Here is a 16,731-nt window from a genome sequence, read left to right as displayed (position 1 = left end):
TCCTGGAGAAAGATGTCTTTTGGCCAATCCGTTGGTGGTATCAGGCTGGGTAAAAGGAGTTGGGTTCTGTCAATTTGTCCAGCATATCCAGAGGTGGAGTGCCCTGGTCAGAGGGAGCGAGAGCTGCGCGTTTTCCAGTCTCTGGACAAAAGTGGTGTCCTGCTTTGCTCTCTGGGGCAGAGAGCCGCTGGAAGGAGTGGTAACTGGGGTCAGGTTAAGGTGGATCAACTGAAGTTCTGGATCCCGGGTGTCTGTGATACGCGCCGTTTGGTGCAACGCAGACCCGGTGGCGGGTGTGAGTCTGAGGAGACCGTGTCTGTCCTTCTGAGATGTGATGTAGAGTGTTTGTGGGATAATGTCATGCTAGGGTATATAAGTTACCCCGTGAGAGCTTTTGTTTCCGAACCCACTATGGTGTTTCAAGTTCCAAGTTTATTTGTCATGTTGCAGCAGTATAAAGGAGGGCGATTCCGAGGTGTGAGAAGTGTGCAGGAGGGCATGGGACAAAATATTGTGCCGTTTCAGGGGAAAAGTATGTTTCAATTGTGGCGGTGGCCATGTTGGATCAAAACTGTCCTGTGCGAGTGAGACAGGATAAAGTTTCCATGGTGAGAGCAGTGCAGGAAGTGTGATGCTGAGACAGTGAGACAGGTTGACGTTTCCATGGTGAGAGCAGTGCAGGAAGTGTCTTGCTGAGACAGTGAGACAGGTTGACGTTTCCATGGTGAGAGCAGTCCTGGAAGTGTGATGCTGAGACAGTGAGACAGGTTGAAGTTTCCATGGTGAGAGCAGTGCAGGAAGTGTCTTGCTGAGACAGGTTGAAGTTTCCATGGTGAGAGCAGTCCTGGAAGTGTCATGCTGAGACAGTGAGACAGGATAAAGTTTCCATGGTGAGAGCAGTGCAGGAAGTGTCTTGCTGAGACAGTGAGACAGGTTGAAGTTTCCATGGTGAGAGCAGTCCTGGAAGTGTGATGCTGAGACAGTGAGACAGGTTGAAGTTTCCATGGTGAGAGCAGTGCAGGAAGTGTCTTGCTGAGACAGTGAGACAGGTTGAAGTTTCCATGGTGAGAGCAGTCCTGGAAGTGTCATGCTGAGACAGTGAGACAGGTTGAAGTTTCCATGGTGAGAGCAGTGCAGGAAGTGTCTTGCTGAGACAGTGAGACAGGATAAAGTTTCCATGGTGAGAGCAGTCCTGGAAGTGTCATGCTGAGACAGTGAGACAGGTTGAAGTTTCCATGGTGAGAGCAGTGCAGGAAGTGTCTTGCTGAGACAGTGAGACAGGTTGACGTTTCCATGGTGAGAGCAGTCCTGGAAGTGTCATGCTGAGACAGTGAGACAGGTTGACGTTTCCATGGTGAGAGCAGTCCTGGAAGTGTCATGCTGAGACAGTGAGACAGGTTGAAGTTTCCATGGTGAGAGCAGTCCAGGAAGTGTCATGCTGAGACAGTGAGGAAAGTAGAGGATGGTGGACTAAGGGTGAGGGAGCCTGAGAGGATCCCTGTGAGTAGTAGGCCAGTACAGAGTGACCTGAACAGTTTGTGCTTTAGTAAGGTTGGCTTCTAGGCGTTTGTACCGCACAGATCGAAAGGAAATCCCAGAAGATTGAATTGGTAGGAGGGGCCGCAGATACGTTTTTTGGGTATCAGAGATTTTAGTGCAGAAGAGCTACAGGGGGTTTTGAGAGAAGGGGTTCCAGCCTCCCAGCCCAATGGCCTGGTGTAGGATCTGTTGGGGCCAAAGTAGTGGGATGGGGATAGTAGTATATACTGTATATACTGTAGGGTTAGATGCCATTTCCTTTTCCTTTTTGGGAAGGGGTGATGAGGTGTGTTAGGAATAGTGATATAGTTTATTAGGTACACCCATATGTTGCCTCCAGAACAGCCTGCATTCTTCGGGGTGTGGATTCTACAAGTTGTCGGAAAAGTTCGCAGCTCAGTTGGTATCAAGGGACCTAACGTTTGCCAGGAAAACATTCACCACACCATTATACCACTGCCACCAGCCTGTACCATTGACACCAGGCAGCATGATGCAACAGGAGCCGGGATTCCCCAGACCAGTCAATGTTTTTCCTCTCCTCAGTTGTCCAGTGTTGCTGATCTTGTGCCCACTGGAGCAGCTTCTTCTTGTTTTTAGCTGATAGGAGTGGAACATGGTGTGGTCGTCTGCTGCAATAGCCAATCCGTGACAAGGATCGACGAGTTATGCATTCCCGAGATGCCGTTCTGCACACCACTGTTGTACTGTGCCATTATTTGTCTGTTTGTGGCCCGCCTGTTAGCTTGCACGACCTCTCTCCTCAACAAGCTTTTTTAACCCACATGACTGCTGCTGATGGGATGTTTTTCGTTTGTCGCACCATTCTCGGTAAACCATGGACACTGTCGTGCGTGAACAAACCCAGGAGGGTGATCGTTTCTGAGATACTGGATCCGGCGAGCCTGGCACCGACGATCATACCACGCTCAAAGTCACTTGTTTTGACCATTCTAACGTCCATCGAACAGTATCTGAATGCCTCGATGCCTGTCTGCCTGCTTTATATAACACGGCCACATTACTCTCTGTCTGTAGGAACAAACCATTTTCATGAACGTTTACCTAGATGGTGGTGCAATTTTCCTTATCCTTTTTACAAATGTAATGCACTTTCCAAACTGTGAAAGGCAGCAATACGCAACAACGCATCTAGTCTGCAGGAAAACCACACGAAGAAGAGGAAGATGACATGTTATATACAGTATGACTATGGCCGGTGACTGTGGCTTTTAAAAGACTCACATATGGCCTTCTGTCATTTTATGAACAGTTGACTAAATCAGTCAGTGGTTCTCAGTTCTCTCCTCGGGGACGCCCAGCTATTCCAGAGGTAGCTCACTTGATTGAACTTGTCAATTAACACAATAATAACACCTATGGAATTGCAACAATATAATATGGCTGACCATAATAGAATACCCTCTATGGTCCTTTAAAAAGTTCTACAAAGAACCTTTCAAATTGGGGAAAGGTTCTTTATAGAATCATTCTCCATAAAGGTTCCATAAAGAACCATAAAAAAGTGTTGTAACCATAGCTAAACCGTTATTTTGGTGCTATATAGAACCTTTAATTAATGGTTCTTTATAGAACCTTTGGAACGGGTTCAACCATACAGGTTCAATTTAGAACCTTGTGAGCATGGTACTTTATAGAACAATCAAAAAAGGGTTCTATATAGCACACAAAAAGGGTTCCACAATGGTTACAAGCCAAAGAACCCCTATCTTGTACTATTTAGAACCATTATTGTTTTGTGTGTATAACCAGATAAATGTAACCGACCGGCTAAATAGGTCTTATGTAGCAAAATGTTCAATTGTGTTTTTTACAATGGATAAAATTAGAGTACACTACAGTTGAGAAACAATGTGAAAGTAATTTTGCTTTGAACGTTGATAAACTTGTAAACTCACTTTTGAGAAAATGGTCTTTAAATGTTTTGGCAGTACTATTGGCGTGCCCTTTGTCTACACCCATTCAGCATTGTTCACACCCTCTTAATCCTCAGCCCCACCCGTCTCTTTAAGGGTTGATCCGTGCGTTCTGTACTAACTTGCCAGCTACTTCCAGACATCTAAGAGAGAGAGAACAGCTCACTGAACATTACTCGCCCTAGCAGAGCTGTTATGAGAGCTGTTAGGCTGTTATGTTATCCAGAGCTTTGGTGACGGCAACTGTGCTGTCAGATTGTCCGTTTGTAAATTCAGAGTGTTTCACCTTCAGAGCGCACACCGGACGCTCTGGCCGATTAGTAGGGTTGAACATTAGCCATAACAATTGTAACTCGTAACATGTCATACGAAATGGATGATTGACAATCCACAAATAAATACATACCATACTAAACAAAACATATCGTAGTATGTTACATCTACCCCTGAGTCCAGGTTGGATCTCAAATTTAGTAGACTACAATATCTCACACAGGCTGTTCTTGACTGGATCAAAGTGAATGAGGTGGAAAGAATCATATACAGTTGAAGATGGAAGTTTACATATACTTAGGTTGGAGTCATTAAAACTCGTTTTTCAACCACTCCACAAATTTCTTGTTAACAAACTATAGTTTTGGCAAGTCGTTTAGGACATCTACTTTGTGCATTTTTCCAACAATTGTTTACAGACAGATTATTTCACTTATAATTCACTGTATCACAATTCCAGTGGGTCAGAAGTTTACATACGCTAGTTGACTGTGCCTTTAAACAGCTTGGAAAATTCCAGAAAATTATGTCATGGCTTTAGAAGCTTCTGATAGGCTAATTGACATAATTTGAGTCAATTGAAGGTGTACCTGTGGATGTATTTCATGGCCTACCTTCAAACTCAGTTCCTCTTTGCTTGACATCATGGGGAAATCAAAAGAAATCAGCCATGGTCTCAGAAAAAAATTATAGTCTGGTTCATCCTTGGGAGCAATTTCCAAATTCCTGAGGGTACCACGTTCATCTGTACAAACAATGGTACGCAAGTATAAACACCACGCAGCCATCATACCGCTCAGGAAGGAGACGCGTTCTGTCTCCTAGAGACCAACAGCAAGGGACATTGGGAAGATGCTGGAGGAAACAGGTACAAATGTATCTATATCCACAGTAAAACGAGTCCTATATCGATATAACCTGAAAGGCCGCTCAGCAAGGAAGAGGCCACTGCTCCAAAACTGCCATAAAAAAGCCAGACTATGGTTTGCAAATGCACATGGGGACAAAGATTGTACTTTTTGGAGAAATGTCCTCTGGTCTGATGAAACAAAAATATTGTTTGGCCATAATGACCATCATTATGTTCGGAGGAAAAAGGGGGAGGCTTGCAAGCCAAAGATCACCATCCCAACCAAGAAGCACGGGGGTGGCAGCATCATGTTGTGGGGGTGCTTTGCTGCAGGAGGGACTGGTGCACTTCACAAAATATATGGCATCATGAGGTAGGAAAATGATGTGGATATATTGAAGCAACATCTCAAGACATCAGTCAGGAAGTTAAAGCTTGGTCGCAAATGGGTCTTCCTAATGGACAATGACCCCAAGCATACTTCCAAAGTTGTGGCAAAATGGCTTAAGAACAACAAAGTCAAGGTATCGGAGTGGCCATCCCAAAGCCCTGACCTCAATCCCATAGGACATTTGTGGGCAGAACTGAAAAAGCGTGTGCGAGCAAGGAGGCCTACAAACCAGCCTCAGTGACACCAGCTCTGTCAGGAGGAATGGGCCAAGATTCACCCAACTTATTGTGGGAAGCTTGTGGAAGGCTACCCGGAACGTTTGACCCAAGTTAAACAATTTAAAGGCAATGCTACCAAATACTAATTGAGTGTATGTAAACTTCTCACCCACTGGGAATGTGATGAAAGAAATAAAAGCTGAAATAAATCATTCTCTCTACTATTATTCTGACATTTCACATTCTTAAAATAAAGTGGTGATCCTAACTGACCTAAGACAGGGAATTTTTACTAGGATTAAATGACAGGAATTGTGAAAAACTGAGTTTAAATGTATTTGGCTAAGGTGTATGTAAACTTCCGACTTCAACTGTATAAAGAACCCATATATTGAACCATAGATATATATATAGTCTGTGGAAGGAACAGTCACACTATCACATAGGCTTGACTCCCTGACATCATACAGCAATGGACCAGCTGGTACTGTAAGTTTATACACGTGTCGTCGTATCTATTCAACCGTTGTCTCAGCTATCCTGGAATTAGACCTGAACTGTTAACAAGTAAACCCATTGGAGGATGTGTGTAGAGCCAAAGCCCACTTCTCATGTCAAGGAGAGAATCTCTCCCATCTGCATTTCTAGGTACCAGTTGCTTAGTAACCAACACTTTTGATGTAAAAATTACAGTTCTGTTGTAATTCTGATAGTAAATAGAGATGTTATCCACTGTAATTCAATTAATTTCCTTTTTATTGTCTGATTAAAGGGTAATGCCCCTAGGCCTGCACATAAAATTAACTAATTTTCAACGTAATTAAAACATTGAAACATTACTTTCCTGTTCATTTTCTAATTAAAGGAGGCATGCACATGAAATGTACTACTTTTCAACGTGATTGAAACTCTAAGGTCACAGAGACCTGCTATCAAAATAGAATGTAAACCCATATTTAACTTTGCTCATTGACGCACTTTACTCATGCTAATTTGTCAATGTCCCTTAAAGTAGCAGAGTCTTAGCAGTATTTGTATGATAGGCTACTAACCTAACATATGGAAATATTTTAAGATAGTAATAACATAGACCATAAAGCTATTTGATTTTGTATTTTAGGACCCCTGTAGGTTAAAAACGGGTTTTACAAATGATTTGATGAAACATTGAATTTGGCCTTAGAATATCTCACAAATACATGGCAAATAAGATATGACAAAATTATATCAAATGGACGTATGGTTTGAAGTGTCTGAAATGTATCTGAGAGATATACTGTACATCGTCACCAGGGACGATCACAATGCAATACTTGTGTATAATATTCTACTGTATGTAGAAGAAAAAAAACATTCATCTTCATTCATTTTACTGCCCAGTTTTTTTTTGCATAGTTGGGACGTTGCCAACCTTACCTTCTAATGAGTCCTTCGAGGCAAAACAGACGACACGTGCCTGTTCGTGAGAGTTTAAGTTTTTCAAAATGGGGTCATAATAGTTTGAACTTTTCAGATGTTTTAGTGAGAGAAACCACTCAATCCTCATCTCATAAACACCACTCTAGGGCAGCCCCTATCCACCACTCTAGGGCAGCCCCTATCCACTCTAGGTTAGCCCCGATCCACCACTCTAGGGCAGCCCCATCCACTCTAGGGCAGCCCCTATCCACTCTAGGGCAGCTCCGATCCAATCTAGGGCAGCCCCGATCCACCACTCTAGGGCAGCCCCATCCACTCTAGGGCAACCCCTATCCACTCTAGGGCAGCTCCGATCCACCACTCTAGGGCAGCCCCGATCCACCACTCTAGGGCAGCCCCTATCCACTCTAGTGCAGCTCCGATCCACCACTCTAGGGCAGCCCCGATCCACCACTCTAGGACAGCCCCGATCCACCACTCTAGGGCAGCCCCTATCCACTCTAGGGCAGCTCCGATCCACCACTCTAGGGCAGCCCCGATCCACCACTCTAGGGCAGCCCCTATCCACTCTAGGGCAGCTCCGATCCACCACTCTAGGGCAGCGCCGATCCACCCCTCTAGGGCAGCCCCGATCCACCACTCTAGGGCAGCCCCTATCCACTCTAGGGCAGCTCCGATCCACCACTCTAGGGCAGCCCCGATCCACCCCTCTAGGGCAGCCCCGATCCACCCCTCTAGGGCAGCCCCGATCCACCACTCTAGGGCAGCCCCGATCCACCACTCTAGGGCAGCCCCGATCCACAACTCTAGGGCAGCCCCGATCCACCACTCTAGGGCAGCCCCTAGAGAATGATTCAGAATAATTCAATCAAATCTCGACTACAGTCTCTATAACTGTCATGATGCTATTAAAAAACATCAACAGAATGATTCAGAATGATTCAATCAAATCTCGACTACAATCTCTATAACTGTCAAGATGCTATTAAAATTCATCAACAGAATGATTCAGAATGATTCAATCAAATCTCGACTACAATCTCTATAACTGTCATGATGCTATTAAAAAACATCAACAGAATGATTCAGAATGATTCAATCAAATCTCGACTGCAATCTCTATAACTGTCATGATGCTATTAAAAATCATCAACAGAATGATTCAGAATGATTCAATCAAATCTCTCCTGCAATGTTTTTTAATAGCATCATGACAGTTATCGAGATTGTAGTCGAGATTTGATTGAATGCTGTCTTGGTGTATCATTATGATAGCGTAATGAGACTGAGAGAGACTTCTCAGGATGACATTGGGACTGCTGTAGCTCCTAAGAGGAGGATACATTGACAGAGCTAATCTGGTTATACTGTATGTCTCTCCATTAATACCCGATTCCTGTTATCGGAATGATTTTCTTTGACAAGCTAGCAGAGTGAAATAGGGGCAGAACTCACCTTTTAATAAACCATTTGTGATTGTGTGATACATCAGATTTGAAGGGACAGACTCTCTCCTTGGAGTCCGTCTGTCAAATGTATCTCTCTTTCTCTTCCCTCTCTCTCTCTCCCTCTCTCTCTCTCCCTCTCTCTCTCTCCATGCATGTCATCTGAGCTGATGGTTTTGGCTCCGTTTCCCTCTCTGCTTAGTTCAGGCAGACAGCTCAGTGTGAGCCAAAGACACAAATGAAATGAAAGCTGTTATGTCTCAAAGGCTCTTGTGACACTAAAGGGTAATTGAGATAAATGGTGTATTGTGTATATGGATATTGGAGTTAAGTGAATCTGAGATGTTCTCTCTCTCTGTCAGGGTCTGTGTCAATTGTGCTTCTCATCATCTTTTCATTCTCTCTCTCCTCTTGTTTTTGCTTCCTCCGGCAAGAGCGAAATGGGGATACACGAATTGAAAGAGTGAGGCAGCGTCTATTGGTGAAGTTAAACAGCTAGACATAATTGGATTTACTCAATGTGTGGTGCACCTGGTGTTTTTAACACATGGACTTGACGAGAAAGCGGAAAAACAAACATGGACATAGAGGTGAAGACCATGAACAGGGTGTCACCGTAAGAGTAAATAAAGACATAAAAACATTTTTTGCTTTGTTGTCTTTGATTGTCCCTTTGGAAAACAGCAGGTTCACACACTGAGTTAATCTGTCTCATATTCTTATCTCTGTCTAAGAAGTTGATACAGTAACAAAGGCAGTGTTATTTCTTGGTTGGGTTGGACAGAAACGGTCAACATATTCGTCTTAACATGGATCTTAATATGAACAAGTGTTTATTTCATGTAACCCTCTTGGTTAGATTTTTCTATTATGTTATTGCCTCTACGTTTGTTTATGTGTAACTCTGTGTTGTTTTTGTCGCACTGCTTTGCTTTATCTTGGCCAGGTCGCAGTTGTAAATGAGAACTTGTTCTCAACTGGCCTACCTAGTTAAATAAAGGTGAAATATTATATATTTTTTTTTAAATTGGGACCTGAAATCAAATCCAGGGTGGTGATATTCTACAGTATGTGCCTTCGGAAAGTATTCGGACCCCTTGACTTTAAACACATTTTGTTTGGTTATTAGCCTTATTCAAAAATGTATTACAATTAGTTTTTTTCCCTCATCAATCTATACACAATACCCCATAATGACAAAGCAAAAACATGTTTTTAGAAATATCACATTTACATAAATCACATTTGCATAAATCAGACCCTTTACTCAGTACTTTGTTGAAGCACCTTTGGCAGCGATTATTGCCTTGAGTCTTCTTGGGTATGACGCTACAAGCTTGTCAGGTTGGATTGGGAGCGTTGCTGCACAGCTATTTTCAGGTCTCTCCAGAGATGTTCGGGCTATTTTAAGGTCTCTCCAGAGATGTCCGGGCTCTGGCTGGGCCACTCAAGGACATTCAGAGACTTGTCCCGAAGCCACTCCTGCATTGTCTTGGCTGTGTGCTTAGGGTCATTGTCCTGTTGGAAGGTGAACCTTCGCCCCAGTCTGAGTTCCTGAGCGCTCTGGAGCAGGTTTTCATCAAGGATCTCTCTGTACATTGCTCCGTTCATCTTTGCCTCGATCTTGACTAGTTTCCCAGTCCCTGCCGCTGAAAAACATCCCCACAGCATGATGCTGCCACCACCATGCTTCACCGTAGAGATGGTACCAGGTTTCCTCCAGATGTGACGCTTGGCATTCAGGCCAAGGAGTTCAATCTTGGTTTCATCAGAACAGAGAATCTTGTTTCTCATGGTCTGAGAGTCTTTAGGTGCCTTTTGCCAAACTCCAAGCGGGCTGTCATGTGCCTTTTACTGAGGAATGAGTTCAGTCTGGCCACTCTACCATAAAGGCCTAATTGGTGAAGTGCTGCAGAGATGGTTGTCCTTCTGGAAGGTTCTACCATCTTCACAGAGGAACTCTGGAGCTCTGTCAGAGTGAAAATCGGGTTCTTGTTCACCTCCCTGACCAAGGCCCTTCTCCCCCTATTGCTCAGTTTGGCCGGGCGGCCAGCTCTAAGAAGAGTCTTGGTGGTTCCAAACTTCTTCCATTGAAGATTGATGGAGGCCACTGTGTTCTGGGGACCTTCAATGCTGCAGAAAGTTTTTGGTACCCTTCACCAGATCTGTGCCTTGACACAATCCTGTCTCGGAGCTCTACGGACAATTCCTTCGACCTCATGTGTCAGGATTTGGCCAGGATTGTTCCGGTTTTGGCCACTAGATGCCCCCATTGTGCTTTTTTGACCCTTTTGTTTTCCCTTGTTTCCAGTTATTATTTGCACCTGTGCCTCGTTTCCCTTGTATGTATTTAAACCCTTAGTTTTCCTCAGTTCTTTGCTCTGTGTTTGTATGTTAGCACCCAGCCCTAGCGATGCTGTGAACATTTGTTACTCCTGTTGGATTCTCTTGAGGTACTCTGTTTTTGTTCTTGTTTATTTATTTTTGATTATTCTTTTGAGGTTTTTTCCCCGCGGTATCTACCACCTTGTGGATTTACCTTTTGTCTTGGAGGATTACCTTTTTTCTCTTGGAATTATTTTTGACGTTGTGGATTTATATTTTTGCCTGAAGTACTTTCCTTTTTACTTTATTAAAACACCGTCACTAGTACTGCTGTGTCTGCCTCATCTTCTGGGTTCTGCCGACTATTAGTGGCTCAGTTTGCTAAGTGACTGTTTCTCACACCGGAGACCCGAGTTCGTAACCGGGTCCTGACACTCATGGCTTGGTTTTTACTCTGACATGCACTGTCAACTGTGGGACCTTATATAGACAGGTGTGTGCTATTCCAAATCATGTCCAATCAATTTAATTTACCACAGGTGGACTCCAATCAAGTTGTAGAAACATCTCAAGGATGATCAATGGAAACAGGATGCACCTGAGCTCAATTTCAAGTCTCATAGCATACTTATGTAAATAAGGTATTTCTGTATTTAAAAAAAATATATATTTGCAGAATAAAAAACATGAGCTGGCGCACACCCAGAAAAATTATTTTGTGTGGAGGTGTTAACTAATGGCGAATAAACTATAAAAATAAAGACAGTCACACACTCCATATATAAACTCCCAGTAATTTATTGGGTAAAACATCATACGGATTTATAAGTATTTGCAAAATGTATAAAAACCTGTTTTTGCTTTTTCATTATTGTGTTTTGTGTGTGGATTGCTGAGGAAATTGTTTTATTTAATACATTTTAAAATATTGCTGTAGTGTAAGAAAATGTGAAAGAAGTCGAGGTGGCTGAATACTTCAATACTTTATTTCTCTCAGTGTCCATGTATTTCTGACCACAAGTTCAATTGGCTTTCATGTTCCTGTCTGGTTCCAGAGACAACATGGGAGAGACCTTCCAGGGTACCTGGGACACCCAACACCCCTCTGAAACACAAGAACTCACTACCTACAGGTACTAAAGCTCTCTCTCGCTCTCTCGCTCTCTCTCTCTGGATATTTACAATATGAAAATAATAAGATTCAAAATTGTCAACAGGACAACAGTAACAATAACCAAGGGTCAAAATAACCATACATTGAACAATAACAATAAGCATACAGTAGAGTACATGTGCAAGTTGATTGCTCTGTCAGACACTGTCCCTCATCTTATGGCAAGCAGAAATGTAGTGCGCTGCCAACCCACAGCTCTCTGCGTCCTCCCCCAACAGGACGGGTAGCCTACTCTCATCAGAGAGGTATTTGAAACCTTGAATAAGTGTTTAAAATTTGGGGAAATGACATTCTCTAATTGCTTTATATTTTTTAAATTTTGTCAGGAAATGCAGCTCTGTCTCAGGTTCTGCTGTTGTGCAGTGGTGCACAGCCTTTTCTCTACAGGGAGCCAGGTTTTTCTGTGTCTACCCTTCTCAATGGCAAGGCTGTGCTCACTGAGCCTGTACTTTGTCAAGGTTTTTCTAAGGTTTTGATCAGTAACCATGGTCAAATAGTTAGCCATGGTGTACTGTCAATTTAGGGCCAGATAGCACTGCATTTTGCTTTGTGCTTGTGTTTCCCAATAAGCAATGTAGTTTTGTTTTGATTGTGTTGTAATTTGGTTTATTCTGATTGATTGGATGTTCTGGTCCTGATGCTTCAGGGTGTTAGTAGAACAGGTTTGTGAACTCAGCCCCAGGACCAGCTAGATGAGGGGACTCTTTTCTTTGCTCAGCTCTTGGCATTGCAGGGCTTGGTAATAATATGAGAGGGGGTCACTGTATTTTAGATGTTTCCAAACACGTAATTGCTATTTTTTTTGTTTTTATTATTATATTAGCCTAACTCTGCCCTGCATGCATTGTTTGTAGTTTTCCTCTGGACATGTAGGAGAATCTTACAGAACTCTGCATGCAGTGTTTCAATGGGGTGTTTGTCCCATTTGGTGAAATCTTGTTTTGCAAGTGGACCCCACACCTCGCTGCCATAAAGTGCAATTGGTTCAATGACACATTCAATTAGTTTTAGCCAAATTTTAATAGGTATTTCAATTTGAATTTGTTTTTTTATGGCGTGGAATGCCCTGCGTGCTTTCTCTCTCAGTTCATTCACTGCCTCATTAAGGTGTCCAGTTGAGCTTATTTTTAAACCTAAGTAATTGTAGTGTGTGCAGTACACTATATATTTTATACCAATTGAGAACTTTGGTCTAATTCCCTGATATTTGGATCTTCTCTGGAAAATCATTATTTTAGTATTTTTGGGATTTACTACCAGGGCCCAGGTCTGGCAGTACTGCTCTAGCAGGTCCAGGCTCTGCTGTAGGCCATGTGCTGTGGGTGACAGCAGGCATAGGTCATCTGCGAAGAGTAGGCATTTAACCTCTGAATTGTGGAGACCAGGGGCTGAGGATTTTTCTAGAATGCTGGCCAATTTGTTGATGTAAATATTGAAGAGTGCAGGGCTCAGATTGCAACCCTGGCGAAGGCCCTGCCCCTGGTTAAAGAATTCTGTTATTTTCTTGCCAATTTTAATGCTGCAAGTATTGCCAGTATACATTGATTTAATTATGTCATATGTTTTACCCCCTACACCACTTTCAATAACTTTGTAGAACAGTCCTGTATGCCAAATAGAATCAAATGCTTTTTGGAATTCGATAAAGCAAGCGTACATTTTGGTATTATTTTGGTGGTATTATTTTATTTCTCTCTCTCCTCTCTCTCTCTCTCTCTCTCTCTCTCTCTCCACTTTCTCTCTCTCTTCTCCCTCTCCTCTCTCCTCTCCCTCTCCACTTGTTTTTCTTCTCTCTCTCCTCTCTCTTTCCTCTCTCTCTCTCCTCTCTCTCTTTCTATCTCCACTTTCTCTCTCTCTCTCTCTCCTCCTTCTCCTCTCACCTCTCTCTTTCTCTCCACTTTTTTTTCTCTCTCTTTCTCTCTCTCTCTCTCTCTCTCTCCTCTCTCTCCTCTCTCTTTCTATCTCCACTTTCTCTCTCTCAATCCTCTCTCCCTTCTCTCCTCTCTTTCTTTCTCTCTCCTCTCTCTCTCACTCTCTCACTCACTCGCTCTCTCTCACTCCACTTTCTCTCTCCTCTCTCTCCCCTTGCTCTCTCCTCTCTCTACGCTCTCTCCTCTCTCTCTCTCTCTCTCTCTCTCTCACTCTTCACTTTCTCTCCACTTTCTCTCCCTCACTCCTCTCTCTCCTCTCTTTCTCTCTCTCCTCTCTCTCAATTGAATTCAATTCAAGGGGCTTTATTGGCATGGGAAACATATGTTAACATTGCCAAAGCAAGTGAAGTAGATCATGTACAAAAGTGAAATAAACAATAAAAATGAACAGTAAACATAACACTCACAGGAGTTCCAAAAGAATAAAGACATCACAAATCTCTCTCTCTCGCTCTCTCTCGCTCTCTCTCGCTCTCTCTCTCTCTCTCGCTCTCTCTCTCTCTCTCTCTTCTCTCTCTCTGTCCCCCTCTTTCTCTAACTCTTTCTCATTTGCCAGTGTCCTTAGGGTTGTGTATAGGCCTACCGCTGTGTGGCAACATGCATAGAATTCCACAGAGGCCTCTGACCACACACACTTCCTGTGGCTAATTTTATCTGCGATCTGGAGTCGTCTGGGTGTACAGTGCTCTGCTCTTAAAAATACAATAAAAACAACAACATATGAGCAAGTTGACTGCTCGGACAGGTTTCTCTTGAAAAAGAGATTGATAATCTCAGGGGAACACCTTAGTGAATACTGATACAAGATAGAAAGAAAAAGAGTAATGGAATTCAATTGCATTAACCTCTAATTCCTCCCAAACCCGGATCCGGGAGCACCCCCCACAGTAAAAAAGCTGACTAGCATAGCCTAGCATAGCGTCACAAGTAAATACTAGCATCTAAATATCATTAAATCACAAGTCTAAGACACCAGATGAAAGATACACATCTTGTGAATCCAGCCATCATTTCTGATTTTTAAAATGTTTTACAGGGAAGACACAATATGTAAATCTATTAGCTAACCACGTTAGCAAAAGACACCACTTTTTTTACTCCACCAGTTTTTTACTCCATCAGTAGCTATCACAAATTCGACCAAATAAAGATATATATAGCCACTAACCAAGAAACAACTTCATAAGATGACAGTCTGATAACATATTTATTGTATAGCATATGTTTTTTTAGAAAAATTTGCATATTTCAGGTATAAATCACAGTTCTACATTGCAGCTGCAATCTGAAATAGTGCCGAAGCTGCCAGAATAATTACAGAGACCAACGTCAAATACCTAATTACTCATCTTAAAACATTTCTGAAAAATACACAGCGTACAGCAAATGAAAGCCCAACATCTTGTGAATCCAGCCAATATGTCAGATTTTTTAAGTGTTTTACAGCGAAAACACAATATAGCATTATATTAGCTTAGCACAATAGCCAGAAACACAAGCAATTTACCAGCATCACAGGTTAGCGATCGTAACAATACAGCAAAAGATATATAATTTTTGACTAACCTTGATATACTTCGTCAGATGACAGTCCTGTAACATCATATTACACAATGCATATAGGTTTTGTTCGAAAATGTGCATATTTATCAGCACAAATCGTTGTTATACAATGTGATCAGTGGCAACAGGTCATGCATTCTGGCCGGCGCCATCTTTGAAAGGCACCTAAGTTTACGATTATTTATCGATTAGATTGACTAAAAAATACAGGTTGGACAGCAAATGAAAGATGCATTAGTTATTAATGCAACCGCTGAGTTAGATTTTTAAAATGAACGTTACTAGACATATAGTGTGCGTTACAGCCAGACTAGTGCCGCAATAACGGCGGACAAATGCGTTTACATTTTTCCACATAAATACGGAATAACATCATAAATAGTTCTTACTTTTGGACGAGCTTCCATCAGAATCTTGGGCAAGGTGTCCTTTGTCCAAAAGAATCGTTGCTTGGTTGTAAAATGTCGTCTTCAACTTCGGAATTAGCAGCTAACAATAGCTATGTGGCCACAACATTCCCAAATCCCCAAAACGCAATACTAAGGAAATTCCGAAAATAGCAATATACTCGCATAAACTGATATAACTCGGTTTAAAATAACTTCGTTATGATGTTTCTAACACCTATATCGAATTAAATTACAGACGGATATAGCTAAGGCCGATAACTGAGCGTTTCAAAATGCCATCTTGAGGTCTTGCTTTGCGCAATGACGAACAACGAAAAGAGAGCGCACTTCGTTCCTTGGCCTTTTATAAGCTCTGAGAACTACGTAGACACTCCATTCCACTTCTCATTGGTTACTGACATCCAGGGGAAGGCGGGTGCAGTTCATGTCGACCCATAGGATACATACAGAGCTTTAAACTGATCTGAGAACAGAGCCTCGTTTTCAGACCTTCGCAGTTCCTGTCATGGATTTCGCTGCAGAAAGAGTTCTGGTTCACCCACAGACATAATTCAAACGGTTTTAGAAACTAGAGATTGTTTTCTATCCAATAGTAATAATATGCATATTGTACGAGCAAGAATTGAGTACGAGGCAGTTTAATTTGGGAACGATAAATGTCCAAGTTGAAACAGCACCCCCTGTAGTGTCAAGAGGTTAACTTAACTGTTAACCTGCTCTGCTCTGTCAGGATGAGGTATATCTGTCAGGATGAGGTATATCTGTCAGTAGGAGGTATAACTGATAGTATGAGGTATAACTGATAGTATGAGGTATATCTGTCAGTATGAGGTATATCTGTCAGGATGAGGTATATCTGTCAGTATGAGGTATATCTGTCAGTATGAGGTATATCTGACAGTATGAGGTATATCTGTCAGTATGAGGTATATCTGTCAGTATGAGGTATATCTGTCAGTATGAGGTATATCTGTCAGTATGAGGTATATATGTCAGTATGAGGTATACAGTATCTGTCAGTATAAGGTATATCTGTCAGTATGAGGTATATCTGTCAGTATGAGGTATATCTGACAGTATGAGGTATATCTGTCAGTATGAGGTATATCTGTCAGTATGAGGTATAGCTGTCAGTATGAGGTATATCTGACAGTATGAGGTATATCTGTCAGTATGAGGTATAGCTGTCAGTATGAGGTATATCTGACAGTATGAGGTATAGCTGTCAGTATGAGGTATATCTGTCAGTATGAGGT

At 42.3% G+C, this 16,731-nt stretch overlaps 1 protein-coding gene across 1 annotated transcript in view; it reads left to right on the top strand.

Moving 5' to 3' along the window:
- LOC139569991 (growth arrest-specific protein 7-like) overlaps window positions 1-16,731 on the top strand; it is a 121,648-nt gene that overhangs the window by 33,648 nt on the left and 71,269 nt on the right. The window contains exon 3 of the mRNA XM_071391407.1: window positions 11,453-11,530. Coding sequence (XP_071247508.1) covers window positions 11,453-11,530 — 78 coding nt within the window. The remainder of the gene's footprint in view (window positions 1-11,452; window positions 11,531-16,731) is intronic.

This window comes from Salvelinus alpinus, chromosome 3 (genome assembly GCF_045679555.1).
Source record: "Salvelinus alpinus chromosome 3, SLU_Salpinus.1, whole genome shotgun sequence".
NCBI lineage: Eukaryota > Metazoa > Chordata > Actinopteri > Salmoniformes > Salmonidae > Salvelinus > Salvelinus alpinus.
The sequence above is the reverse complement of the archived record's forward strand: the minus strand, read 5'-3'. Positions and strand labels throughout refer to the sequence as shown.